This window comes from Saccopteryx bilineata, chromosome 6 (genome assembly GCF_036850765.1).
Source record: "Saccopteryx bilineata isolate mSacBil1 chromosome 6, mSacBil1_pri_phased_curated, whole genome shotgun sequence".
In the NCBI taxonomy this organism is placed as follows: domain Eukaryota; kingdom Metazoa; phylum Chordata; class Mammalia; order Chiroptera; family Emballonuridae; genus Saccopteryx; species Saccopteryx bilineata.
The window spans coordinates 164,891,738-164,903,973 of NC_089495.1; the positions used below are offsets into that span (position 1 = coordinate 164,891,738).

At 48.6% G+C, this 12,236-nt stretch overlaps 1 protein-coding gene across 1 annotated transcript; it reads right to left on the reverse strand.

The window, feature by feature from the left end:
* Positions 1 to 6,895: 6,895 nt before the first annotated feature.
* NXT1 (nuclear transport factor 2 like export factor 1) lies at positions 6,896 to 10,388 on the reverse strand. The gene is made up of 2 exons (XM_066236858.1): positions 10,093 to 10,388; positions 6,896 to 7,641 (listed from the first exon to the last, which is right to left on the reverse strand). Exon 2 carries the CDS (start codon positions 7,579 to 7,581, stop codon positions 7,159 to 7,161), a length of 423 nt encoding a protein of 140 aa, XP_066092955.1. The 5' UTR covers positions 7,582 to 7,641; positions 10,093 to 10,388; the 3' UTR covers positions 6,896 to 7,158.
* Positions 10,389 to 12,236: the final 1,848 nt, after the last annotated feature.

Below are 12,236 nucleotides of genomic sequence, written 5' to 3' on the forward strand. Positions count from 1 at the left end.
CAGCTCTGCTCTCACCTCTCATCATCCTTGAGATTACAGAACATTCAGGCAAAGGTTTTTAAAAAGGTGGGAGCAAACACCTGAATTTTAAGTTTTCTCATCCTCCCCAGCAATGAAACTGTCAAACAGATGCTGTGGATATGCTTATATTTTTTGCAGCCTGTGAAACAATGAAAGCGAACACAGATTTATAAATCTGGTTTAGGAAACTAATTATAAAGCAAATGTAGATGAAGTAGTTACTGTTTTTCTTTTTGCAACTTTTTATAAACTTTTAATTATTCTAACACTAAGGTTTATTAAAAATTAATTGTGCTGCGGAGTGATGTTAGTCCCCACGTGGGTTTTTATTCTGGCCCAAATCCACAAACCTTATGGGGCAGAGAGGGAGAGGGGAAGAGTCTCACTGTCTCCTGACCAGGGTTACTTCCCGGCCCCTGAGGCAGGTCAGCTCTGCGCTGACACTGCAGCCGGGAGGCTGGGACAGAGCAAGGGCTGTTGGTTTCTTTCTGTGGCTTTGGTTTTGGTTTGATGAAGGCCACAGCCGCAGAACAAAAGGGTGGGCAGGAAGCAGAAGGAAGTCTTGGGTGGTCTGAGGGAGAAGTGATGAGGCCCTGACTGGGTAGAGGTGGGAGGCACAGGAGCTGGGCCTGGGCAGATGAGGAGGTAAGGGCAGAATGACTTCGAAGATTCTGGTGGAAGTGAAATGGGGGACAGTGAGCAAAGCTGAGGGCGGTGCTGGTGGACCATTTTAACCCAGATTGGATATTAAGGAAATGCCAGAAATCAAGAAGCTTCTGAACTTGGTCAGTTCCAAGAACAGCAGGTGCACACCCACCCTGCTCACCTGTTAACCATGGTCCATGTAGTAGACTCCGTCCGAAATACAGCACACACATCTGCCGGGTGTAATACTACCCCTCGCCCCGTGCAGATGAGGAAACTAAAGCTTGCAGATGCTGAGCAGCAGCTGGAACTTGAGCCCTGTCGGTGCCTTTGCAATGCCCATTTTTTAACCTTCACACTCTCTGACAGATCATGTCTCCCAGTGAGAGAATGGATATTCCAATATATCAGTAGTCCTCCAGCCTTACTGAACCCGAACCCTTTGCAAACACCCAGATGATGGTCCCCAGTGGCCCTGGGGACAGGGACCAGGCTTTGAGAATCACCGTCTGGTGCTCTTTCCTGGCTGGCAGCTTCTGACATCTTGAGAGACAAGCTTTTCCTAGGCTACCTTGTCCAGCGCCCAAGGTTGTGATCTTCATTGTATTTCAAGAAATGCCACAAGCCAGTGTGCAAGGCCCCCACAGAGCTTGCCAGTGTTTACTGCACCAGCATGGGTGAGACGGGGCCCAGCTCTCCCTGCTGGAGGTGGAGGAGGCCGCTCTGACGTGGGACAGGAGTACCATCTCCAGGCAGAAGGCCCTGGGTGAGTTTTTCAGCTGCTTTACCACTCATTCCACGTGAGCACTGTCTACCGCCACCCTACACAGCACCCAGAAATGGATGACCAGATGAGGATCCTCATTCTGCTCTGTGGGACAGTGAAGTTCGAGGGCCATCTACAATGCCACTCCCACTCAGGCCTTCATTTTGAAATGCCGGGGTCCAGCCCCGGCGGTGATCCAGGGGTCCCACAGGAGGAGACGGCGTCGGCGAAAATCGAGTGAGAGAGCCGAATTCTTTTCTTTCTCTTTATTCTCTAGTTAGCATTTACTGCCAGGCATCTCTACCAAATGCTAGTACAGCTCCTTTTTTATACACACACACCAAGTTACAATTACATGGTATTAATCATTGCTTCTGTTTCACTATGTTTACATGTTTCCAGATAACAGTTAATTTATATCTATAAACTACAAATCAGGTGGCAAATCATTCAAAGTACAATTAAAAAATAACTTGAATAGCGATAACATCGGTGAAAGCTTTTAAAGGATTAGTACTAACTAATAACTCAACTTTACTGTTGTTGTGAGTCAAGGGGCAGAGAGAGATTAACAGACAAAATCATTAAGGACTAGCAAAGGACCACCGCTTGCTTAGGCAAATGGCCTTGAGTTCATGCAGTGTCCTAATTTTTCTCACAAGACTTCAAAAGGCTTGCTTATTAAGAAATTGTCATAACATCAAGAGTAACTTTTGCTTAAAGATATATAGAGTGCACCTGCAAGATAGCTTAGTAGCAACATAATATTAGAAGGCATTAATTGCTATTGCTTCTATGGATTCTTCCATATTCCTCTTTATTATCTGAATGAAAAACCTTGGGAAAGTATATATATTTCATGAGAATGTCTCACTGAGAAAGCCTAGTAACTGCCTTTAGTCATAAAACAAGTCTCTTAACAAAACATTCTTACTAGCCAGCTGCACTCCTATCCAAGGCCACGCAACAGGCCACTCCACTACACTTTACCTAAGATTCTAATGTCTAGTTAAACTTTATTTATTTACTATATTCATATACTAACTAAGTTCTAACTATATTCTTTCTAACATGATTAATAAGAAGAAATTCTCCTACAAACTTAACCCTTTATGAGGGATATCATGGCCAGCCTCTTATGTTTATGAGCCCAGTTCAAGGGGCTTACAGGCTTTTCTGTGGCACTTACACCTTCTGTCTCATTTCCAAAGAAATTACTACAAATCTACAGGGAAAGCACGGTACTATTATCCCTGTGCCACAAATAATAGCACACACCCAGAAAAGGGGGGATATAAGGCCAGATTAATTCAAAAAGTCAAAGGGGGAAGTATCGTTGTGCCTATTCTTTTTGCGGTGACTTTGTCACCCCGCAGCCATTGGTCTTCACTGCAGTGACTTTGTCACCCCGCAGCCATTGGTCTTCTCTGCTGTGACTTTGTCAATCAGCAATTTTTGGTCTTCTTCTGCTGTGACCTTGTCAGCCAGCAGTTGTGGGTCTTCTGCTGCTGTGACCTTGTCAGCCAGCAGTCGTTGATTGGCTCCCGACATCGAAACTACTACCTGGGCCCTGGCTGGTTGGTTCAGTGGACAGAGCATCAGTCCAGCATAGGGACATCCAGGTTCTATTCCGGTCAGGGCACACATGAGAAGCAACCATCTGCTTCTCTTCCCCTCCCTCTCCCCCTCCTCTCTCTCTTCCCCTCTTGCAGCCAGTGGTTTGGCTGGTTTGTGTTGGCCCCAGGCATTGAGAATAGCTCACTTGAATTGAGCATTGGTCCCAGAAGGGGATTGCCAGGTGGATCCCAGTGGGGGTGCATGCAGGAGTCTGTGTATCTCCCTTCCTCCCACTTAAAAAAAGAAAAACCGCTACCTGGTCCGACCACACAAGGATAGGAGGTTGGGCAGGGTTGCTCCCAGTTGAGGGGGTGATGGGCAGCAGACGCCCTTCCTGTGGGCTCTAATGTAGAGGGTGGGGCTGCTGCAGCCCTGTGCTGTACTGAAGTCCACACTGTGCCACTAGCCTGTCTGCTGATGTTTAGTTCCCTTTACTAACCTACAATAGACCCAAGTTCGGAAATTCTGAAAAATAAAAACAATAGAAATGTTACTGGCCCTGTGTGTTGGGACTGGGTGTGATTGGACGGGTGTTTGGGGGAGGGGCTCCTGTGGTGGGATGGGAGAGACCGCGTTGCCTGGCTGAGCCCATATGCACAGAAACTCACACACAAACATGTACACACACTTGTACACTGCAAACCATCCTCAGAGAGTCTACTCCTAGTTGTCCTGTTAGAAGGCAAAATGTTTGGGGAACAGGGTCACCTTTCACACTTCATGCTAGTCAGTGGCCGTCTGGTTCACCTTACTTGGAGCTGGGAGATGACAACTACATAGCAGTTGTAAACCCCCGAGGATGGTGGCAGAGCAGAGCAGCAAAACATCTAGGTGACCGGACCAGATGTCTTCGTACCTAGATCTAAACTCATCTACATTTAGGGTAGGCAGCTTTTTCCAGAGTACTGTCAAGCCTCATTTCAAAGAGGAAGCAGGTAAGGCTCCTGATGGACATCGGGAGGCAAGGAACAGGTCTTTCCAGCCTTGCCTCAGAGGATCCCTGCCGTCAGAGAAATTCTCCCCTTAGGACATGGGAGCGGGGTGCATGCATTTCATGTCCTGTGTTCAGAGGTTTTTCGTAGACTCCAGGCCATCTGCTCAGCTCAACAGACCCTGTTGAAGCCCCATCTTTCTGTGCTAGAAGTAAGGGAGATGGCACCTCACCCCTCTTCCTTGTTGGGGACAGAACAGGGGCCTTGAAGCAGGGGAAATCCTTTCTCCCAGGAAATCTCTGCCCAAAATGCCCCAACCTCATCTCATAAGGCAGTGGACACTTGCTCCCCAAGTCCCCACCCTGGCAAGCACTGGGGAGTTTGGGGGTTCTTTGCAATTGTCAGTATGAGGTGTGGTACCCCCTGCCATCACTTATGTGGCTGCTATGCATGCTGAGGCGGCTGGGTGTGGGGAGGCACTAGTGCCCTTTGCCCTTGGTTAATTCCATTACAGTAACTTGTGAGTTTATGCATCATTTCTTTCCTTCCTTCCTTTCATATACATTTTTGTGATTTGCCTGTTTCTTTCTTTGCACTCCTCTTTTTCCCTCTTACTGATTTTCCTTACTGTGTTCTTTATGTAGCAGGCAGTAAGGCCTGTCCTTTGCGGCACATACCCTTCTCCAGTTTGTCACTGGTGATTGTGTTTTGCTGCAGTAAAACGACCCCTGAACCACAGTGGCTTCAATGATATGGAAGTGTACTGCTTGGTCCCGAGAGAAGCCAGAGGGGGTCACCCAAGGCTGGTGAGAGGTTCCAGGAGGTTGGCAGGACTCCGGGGCCTGCTTTCCCTTCCTGCATCCCGTTCCCGTGGCTGAATTACGCCTCATGGCCACCTAGAGTTGCTAGAACATCAACTCTCACACTTTCTAAAGAACTGGATGAAATTTGGGAGGGAAAAAAGACGGGAGGAGGAAAAATGGCTGGCTGCCCCAGTCTTTCAGGGAGTGTTCCGTGAAGTGTCTCACAACTCACTTGGCTCGTGGAGTCATGGGGCCACCTGCCTAGGTGGTCTAAGGAAGGCTGACCTTTCATCTGAATGCTTTCTGACCCCAAACCCTTGTTCTGAAGGAGGGGAGAATGGATGGATACTGGGTGGCCAGTGGAGGCCGACTTTAGTGCCCTTCAGACTGTGCCACCTCTTAGTTCCTAAATTTATTGCTCCATGGGGACAACTGTTATTGTCTTGAAGCTTCTCAGGCCAGTATGGTTCAGACTCCAGGGAGTTCATGTCAAGGTGAGGGCCTGATGTGACTTATGCCCTCTATTCAGACCTGAGGTAATGAAGGCGGCATTGCACCCAGTCCCTTACCGAGGGACCTTTTGAGATCTGAAGACCAGCAGCATCTCCTTCCCAATCCATCTCTCGGCTAATCCCCGCGCCCACCCTACTCCTTCCCGAGGGATAGTGCTCCAGCGTCTCTGACAATTCTACATCTTGGCTTGGAACCTCCCTCTTACGCCTTGTTTTACCAGAATCTCCACTGAACTGTCTAGTTTTATTATGCACATATCTGTGACTGGTTGAACCACTCTTTATGTGGCTTTGAAACAATGTATTCATCACTTCATTCCTTGCCTCTGATTCAAGTATGAACCCCTGAGGGCAAGGAACCCACCTGTGCCTACTCTGCTTCCTCGGTGCCAGGGCAGAGCCATTCCCTTACAAAACACCATGTACCTGTCGCAAACCTTTCTTCTCACCAGAGTGTGGCACAGGCCCTGAACCTATGAAGGCTTAAAGATAGGATTCTCTTCTATCATTTAAGTCTAGGGGTAGGAAAACTGGGGCCATTTTGGTGATTTCACATGGTCACCAGGAACCCAGGCTCCTTTCAACTGAACACAAACCTACCTCCAGAGTATAACCAAGCTGTCCTCGTGGCCAAGGACCGAGCCAGAGCCGGTGGCCCAGCCATCCCAGCTGCCTTCCAGGTAGCAGGACAGGAAGAGGGTCTTTGGAAGCAAGAGTCCCCCGCAAGCCCAGCCCTTCTACGTTACTGTGACTTGGTCATGTCAAACCTAGCTATAAAGCGAGGTGGGTGGGTGCTGTCTCACTAAACCTGGAGATTAATTGGAGCAGGGGACAATATGACGAGGAGGCTGTCATCAGGGTCACCGCACATATCAGTATCACTTTCCTTTTCCAGTTCTCCCTTCCAAACCCTAACCCACAACCCTACCCAAACCTAGCACATTTACCAAAGAAAATTTAAGTGGGGAAGCCTCCAGGCCACGGGACCTCATCTATTGGCCAAAGGATGATGGCACTTTCTAGTTTTCTACTTTTTTACACTGGAGAAATGTAATTCAGAGTTGGTCTTCACATCAATAAAACTATCTAATTCTGATGCCTCCCCCACCCCAATCTCAGTACTTTTTCATAAAAGTAGTTCATGTTCCCTTTATAAGCGGGTAATATAGCTTCATTTACAAGCAGTTATCAGCTCTTTAGTGTCACCTGTTCTTATTCATCCAACTATCGGCTAAGCTTCTAAGGTAGGGCCCCAGCTACCTCCATTAGGTAATTCACACATACTCTAAGATGAACTACACATTAAGACACCTAGGGTACTTTTGAAAACTTCCAGTACCCAGATCTACCCTCAGACATTCCTACATAGTTGGTTTGGAATGTGTGACCTGAGCACAGGTAATTTCAAAGCGTCCCAAGGAATTAGTGGGAGGTGGCTGTGAAGCCCAGCCCTGTACCTGTACACCTGTGTGCACACCTATCCATGGGCAGGTGCTTGGCCCTGGCCCTCACACTCTGGAGGTGCCTTCTACTAAGCCTACTGTCTTTAACCATCTTCTTAAAACCCAGACATATCAGGCAAGAGAAAAGGACAAAACATCTTGTATTATTGTTTTATTTTCCAATATTTCCAGAACCAGGGTCTCTACTAGACAAGAATAGAAAAATAGAAAATTTTACTACTATGAAAAGGCAACTATGACAAATAAGTATACTCAGAAAGGGGCTCCTTGACCTCGAGCAAATGCAGAGTCCATCCTGGAGACTGTAGCCGACAGCAACAGAAAGGAACTCCTGTCCCCACCTTCTGAGCTCTGCGCCTCCCTCCAGAGCTGGGCTGAAGCAGAGGCTCTCCTGCTCTACTAGCTGGCCCAGTCCTGGAACCGGAAGCAGTCACTTGCTATCTTCCACACCGTGTTGCTGGGTGAGGCCTGGGCAGTCAGGAGGAAGTTCTGGTTGAAGTCCCGCTGTTTGTTGCCTTCAAACTTCACTGTTCCACCGATCACAACAAGGACTGTGGTCTGGCTTGGGGTAGCTTCATCAAGGACAGGCTGGCAGTCAACCACATTGATCTGGAACTCACTGGAAGGCAACATTTCAAAAAACTCACTCAAGGACTCTTGTCCTGAAACCGCGTTTCCGTTCCACACCAGGGTGGCTGTGCCCATGTAGAGGCGAGACAGCAGGCGCCTCCGCTTATCCATGGTGGTGTAGTAGACATTGACAAACTCCTCAGCAGCCCTGCACGCCTGATCCACGTAGGTCTTGAAGTCCACTGTTGCCATCTCTGGCTCTGGGGAAGGGCTCCTCCGCCCAGGTGCTTCCTGCACCTGAGGGAGCTGGCGCTGTGGGGCAGAAAGGACGAAGAGAACCCACATCAATGCCAAGCTGCATTCTCTCCTGACCACTGAACAGTCATCCTTTCCTATTGGTGGCAAAACAATTACATACTTTAGAGCAGGGGTCTCAAACTCCGGGCCGCATGTGACCCGCCGAACAATTTTGTGCGGCCCACAGACTAATCCACGAAGTTCAAAATATTTTGGATAAAATTAAGTAAGCCTAGGGGCCTACTTGTATTTTTCATTTCTCTAGCATCCTAGCTAGATATTAGCTTAGTTAACAGCAGTTGTGATGCGAACTACAGTTTCTGGTCGTTTTGTGACACTGAGTAAACTGCATGTACAATTGTGCTTGTTGTACTGATTTTTTTTTGTTTTCAACTGCAGTGAGAAAAGTGTTGCGTAACAGTTGCCTTTTGTAGACCTAGTGCGGCCCGCCAAACGGCTGTGATCTTGCTCTGCGGCCCACATGCTGAGTTGAGTTTGAGACCCCTGCTTTAGAGAGATGTCTCTAGGCTCAACTTGCTGCTTACACCTAATCTTACTAAACCTCATTTTGATCATTTTAAAGTGGGAATATTACCACTTGTGGCATAGTTGTAATATTAATTAAATAAGACAGTGTATACTAAGTGCTTAGTCAGAAAACCCTGATAACCTACATAGCTACATATTACCCCAAATTTTAAAAATCTCATTTTATAAAACAGTACACTTGACAGAAGCCACCGTACCCTGAAAGTGTGGAACAGGTGTGACTGTCCCTAGAGAAGAGAAGAAAGTTTATCCTCACAACAGTGGGCCGTGCTGAAGGGAACATTGGCCCCAAAAAGGCCAATCAGATGGCATATACCTCACCAGCGGGTGACAGTCTGTCCTTAGTTCACTTCAAAGAGACTAGAAAATTAAAAAAAAAAAAAAAAAAAAAAAAAAAAAGGAGGTTTCTTAAGAGAGCAAGAAAACAAATGCCACAGGACAGAACCAAATGACGGCCATAAGCCTCAGGATGAGCTCTAAGAAGCAAACTTGGTGGCTGACTGGGAATGAGAATGCAGAACAGGTGGCACCTGCAGCCCAAACACTGACCAGGTAAGTCCTGTGAGCCGCAACCGGAAGTAAGTTAGAATGGAAGAAATTCTATGGAGGGGTGTGGGGAGGGGGCAGCAAAAAAGAATTTCAATTGTACCTGAGATGCCACATTTCTTTCAAATAAAAGTCCAAAAGTATAAAGAAATAGTTGTTTCTTTTCAGGGTATGGTACAACTGTTCTCTGTTCTTTTTTGCATGATTAAAATAGAACCCAACAGAAGCCATTACTAAAATAGCGGACATGTTTAGACTTCAAATGTGATAGTGAACAATTTTTCATTTTGCAGACTGTAACTTTTTAAATGAAATGCACTAACGATTCCCCAGGATTGGGAAGGAGCAAGGCGGCTCCGTCTCCAGTAAAGGCCTGAGGAGCTCGAGCAGGGCCAGGTGCGGACCCTGGCGCTCCCACTCCCCGCAGACCTGCCGTTGCTGCAGCCAAGTGCTGAGCTGGTGTCTAAGAGCGTCCACGCATTACCTCACTTAACGGTCACCACAAATGGGCGAGAGGCATTAATTAGCACAGGGTGGGCAAAGCAGGCTTCCAGTCGTTCGTATGGGAAATTAATAAATAATGCAAGAATAAACTGTTTCTGTATTCACGATTATAAACCCACTTTTGCCACATCCTATATAATAATTTTATTAATGAGAATACTAAAACTTAGATTTGGATCAGGGTCTTAACAGTAGGCACATTCCTAATTTATTACCTGTAAGAACGTGCGTGGCCCTTGTAAATGTTGACAAGATTACGCTGTCCTTTTACTTGCTTACTTTCTAAGCCCCCGCACTTCTGAAACCGTCTGGAAGCGCACAATTCCCCGACCGCGCGTGTGAACATTTCCTTCCAGAGGCCCACCTGCTCATCACCAAGGTATTCCTCCCCCCGCTCGGGCCAACCCAGACACGCCCTCTCCCCGCTCCCGTTCCAAGCAGTTTACCACCGACCCCGCCCCGACGCTTAACCAACGCCCGCCTCCACCCGCGCGGCCAGCCGCCCACGGAGCTCGCGGCCGGCCCGCCTCCACCGGGTCAGGAATGAGGGTTGAAAGAAGCGTAGGAAGAGGCCACGGAGCTCCTGCCTCCCGCCCAGGGAGCCGGACTCGGCAGGAAGCAAGAAGCACGTAAGGCCCGCGCTCCCCGGCCATCTTCAGACCCGCAGCCTGATCGGCGCACGGACACTGCACCGTCCGGCGAATTTACTGCCCAGCTCTTCGCACAGGCCGAGGCCTGACACGGCTGCAGCGCTGCCACCCGGACAAGCACAAAACCTGGCTCGATCCTGACAATAGAGGGAGGGCGCGGGGACACACGGGAAGCTGTGTCGTGAGGCCATCGGACCGTCCCGCGGGGACTACCTACCTGCGCCCGCGCAGGCCGGGCTCAGCGTGGGCGGCAACCTCGGCCAGCCCCGGTCAGCGTGGGTCGGGGCGTCCTTGTCCGGCGTCTCCCGTCCGGCGCCTCGCGCGTACCACGGCTCCACAGCGAGCCGGCCCTGTGGGTCGCGGGGTGCCGAGGCCCCGCGCCCCCGCCTTCACCCCTCTTCTTCCCGGGACTCCTCGCTTAGGCCGCTGGACCTCCGAGCCAAAGACTTGATACTGCCTTGCGCGGGTTCCCCCGTAAGGCCCGCCGGGCTCCGCGCAAACGCTAGCGTCCCCGACACCGCCCACTCTCACACCAGGTGAAAAACAGCTGTGCCAGCCAGTGAGACCGTGGTTCAGAGTCTGGCTCCGCCTATGTCTGGCTTATAGGCGCTGGCGACTTCTGGGAGAGGCGTTTTCCCAGAAGACACTGCAAACCCGTTCTCAAGTTTTAATTGGTCTAACTGGAGCTCGGGGGCGGGTCAGCGTCCCCAACTGGTTAGGTGGGATCTTTGATTGGGTGAAATCTCCAAGTTTCGACCCTGGAGCTCCTTGGCGGGTCAGCTCCCCAGTCGGAGGAGTTCATTTAGTAAAAATGAGTGTGGGCAGTGTGCGGGCACACCGCTGTTCCCGCTCCAGGACTCTTTATTCACCAGCTGTTGGGGTGATTCTAGTTTAAGACTAGTGCAGCTTCATTTGATGCAATCACGGGAATCCAGCCGGGACAGCGACCTAGCTTAAAGCTTTGAATTGGAGATAGCATATGGGGAGCCAGGGTGTCCCGCGAGGGCTTCGCACCACCGGGACAGTGAGTGAAGCGGCAGAGCCTCTATTGAACTCTACCTCATCAAATACCTGCGCTGATCCTAAAGGATATATAGAGAAAAACCAATTTATGTTAAGTGGGAATTTAAGCCAAAAGTGAGAGAAAAGTTTAGGGTGTGGTTAATGTAGCATCCACCAGGTAGGAGAACAAAGGTCAGAGACTTTCAGGAGTCAAGATGCTACTTTATTGGCCAGTTTAACCTGCGCAGGGGCCAACTCCCTAGATGGGCGAACTCCCAAGATGTGCAGAGACACCGTGCTCACAAGGAGTTGTAAACGGAAGCCGCGCCTGGCGCTTACAGCTAGGTCCTTATATATCCTAAGTGAGCAAGCATAATACAGAAGCAAATGTGGCAGTTAGCTATTGGCTAGGGAGGTCGCACACAGCATAGCAACAGGGGCTGATTTTAGCTTAGTGGCGAATTTCAAACGTAAACTTCTGATAAGGGTCTCTGACCTTCTTTGTTCTCAGCCTCACAGGGGCCATATCAGTACTCCCTGTTCCTTTAATAGTTTAATAGTTACACTCTTTGGCAGCCCCAGTATATCAGTACTCCTTGAATCTAACAGTTAAGGCTTGAAATTGACAGAAGTATGCCAAATAGAGAAACTTACCTTCCTGTGTCCTGTAGATTGAGAGACTAGAAAGACCGCCTCCCTTCAACTCTGGCTGGAAACTAACTTCTTTCTGTTCTCCAGCATTGAAACTAGCTGTATTTCAGCTAATCTGTGATTTTTTTGTTTTCACTGAATTTTTGTTGAAGACAACAGACTCAATAGAAGGGAACTAATCAGTGTGGAACTTGGGAAATATAGTTTACACCATTAAACGTTTGGTTTCTTCATACACAAGATTCTCAGGTCCATCCATTGGTCTGAGAGACTGAATAATTCCTTGCAAATCTGTGGCAGATCTCTGGACATGTGAGGTTTTCTGCTGTTGCTTATCTTTAGAGTGTGCATGCATTCCACTCATACCTTGTTAGCTACCTTATGGTGTACCTTTGCTTGCATTCCTAAAGAATCCTTGCTCTTAGATTTCAGGATAAATTTAGAAACTAGATTGGCTTTCTAATATAGGCCCCCCCCCCACTTAAATCACACAGGCAGAAAAATTTGGATAATGAAAAATTAAGTTGTAGGCTGAGAGTGTAAACTAGCATCTATAGAGCAGTATTCACACCAAAATGTCTTTATAAAGCCTCAGACAGCCTGACCAGGTGGTGGCGCAATGGATAGAGCATCATGGAGGCCCCAGGTTTGAAATCCCAAGGTCGCCAGCTTGAGCGCAGGCTTATCTGGTTTGAGCAAGGCTCACCA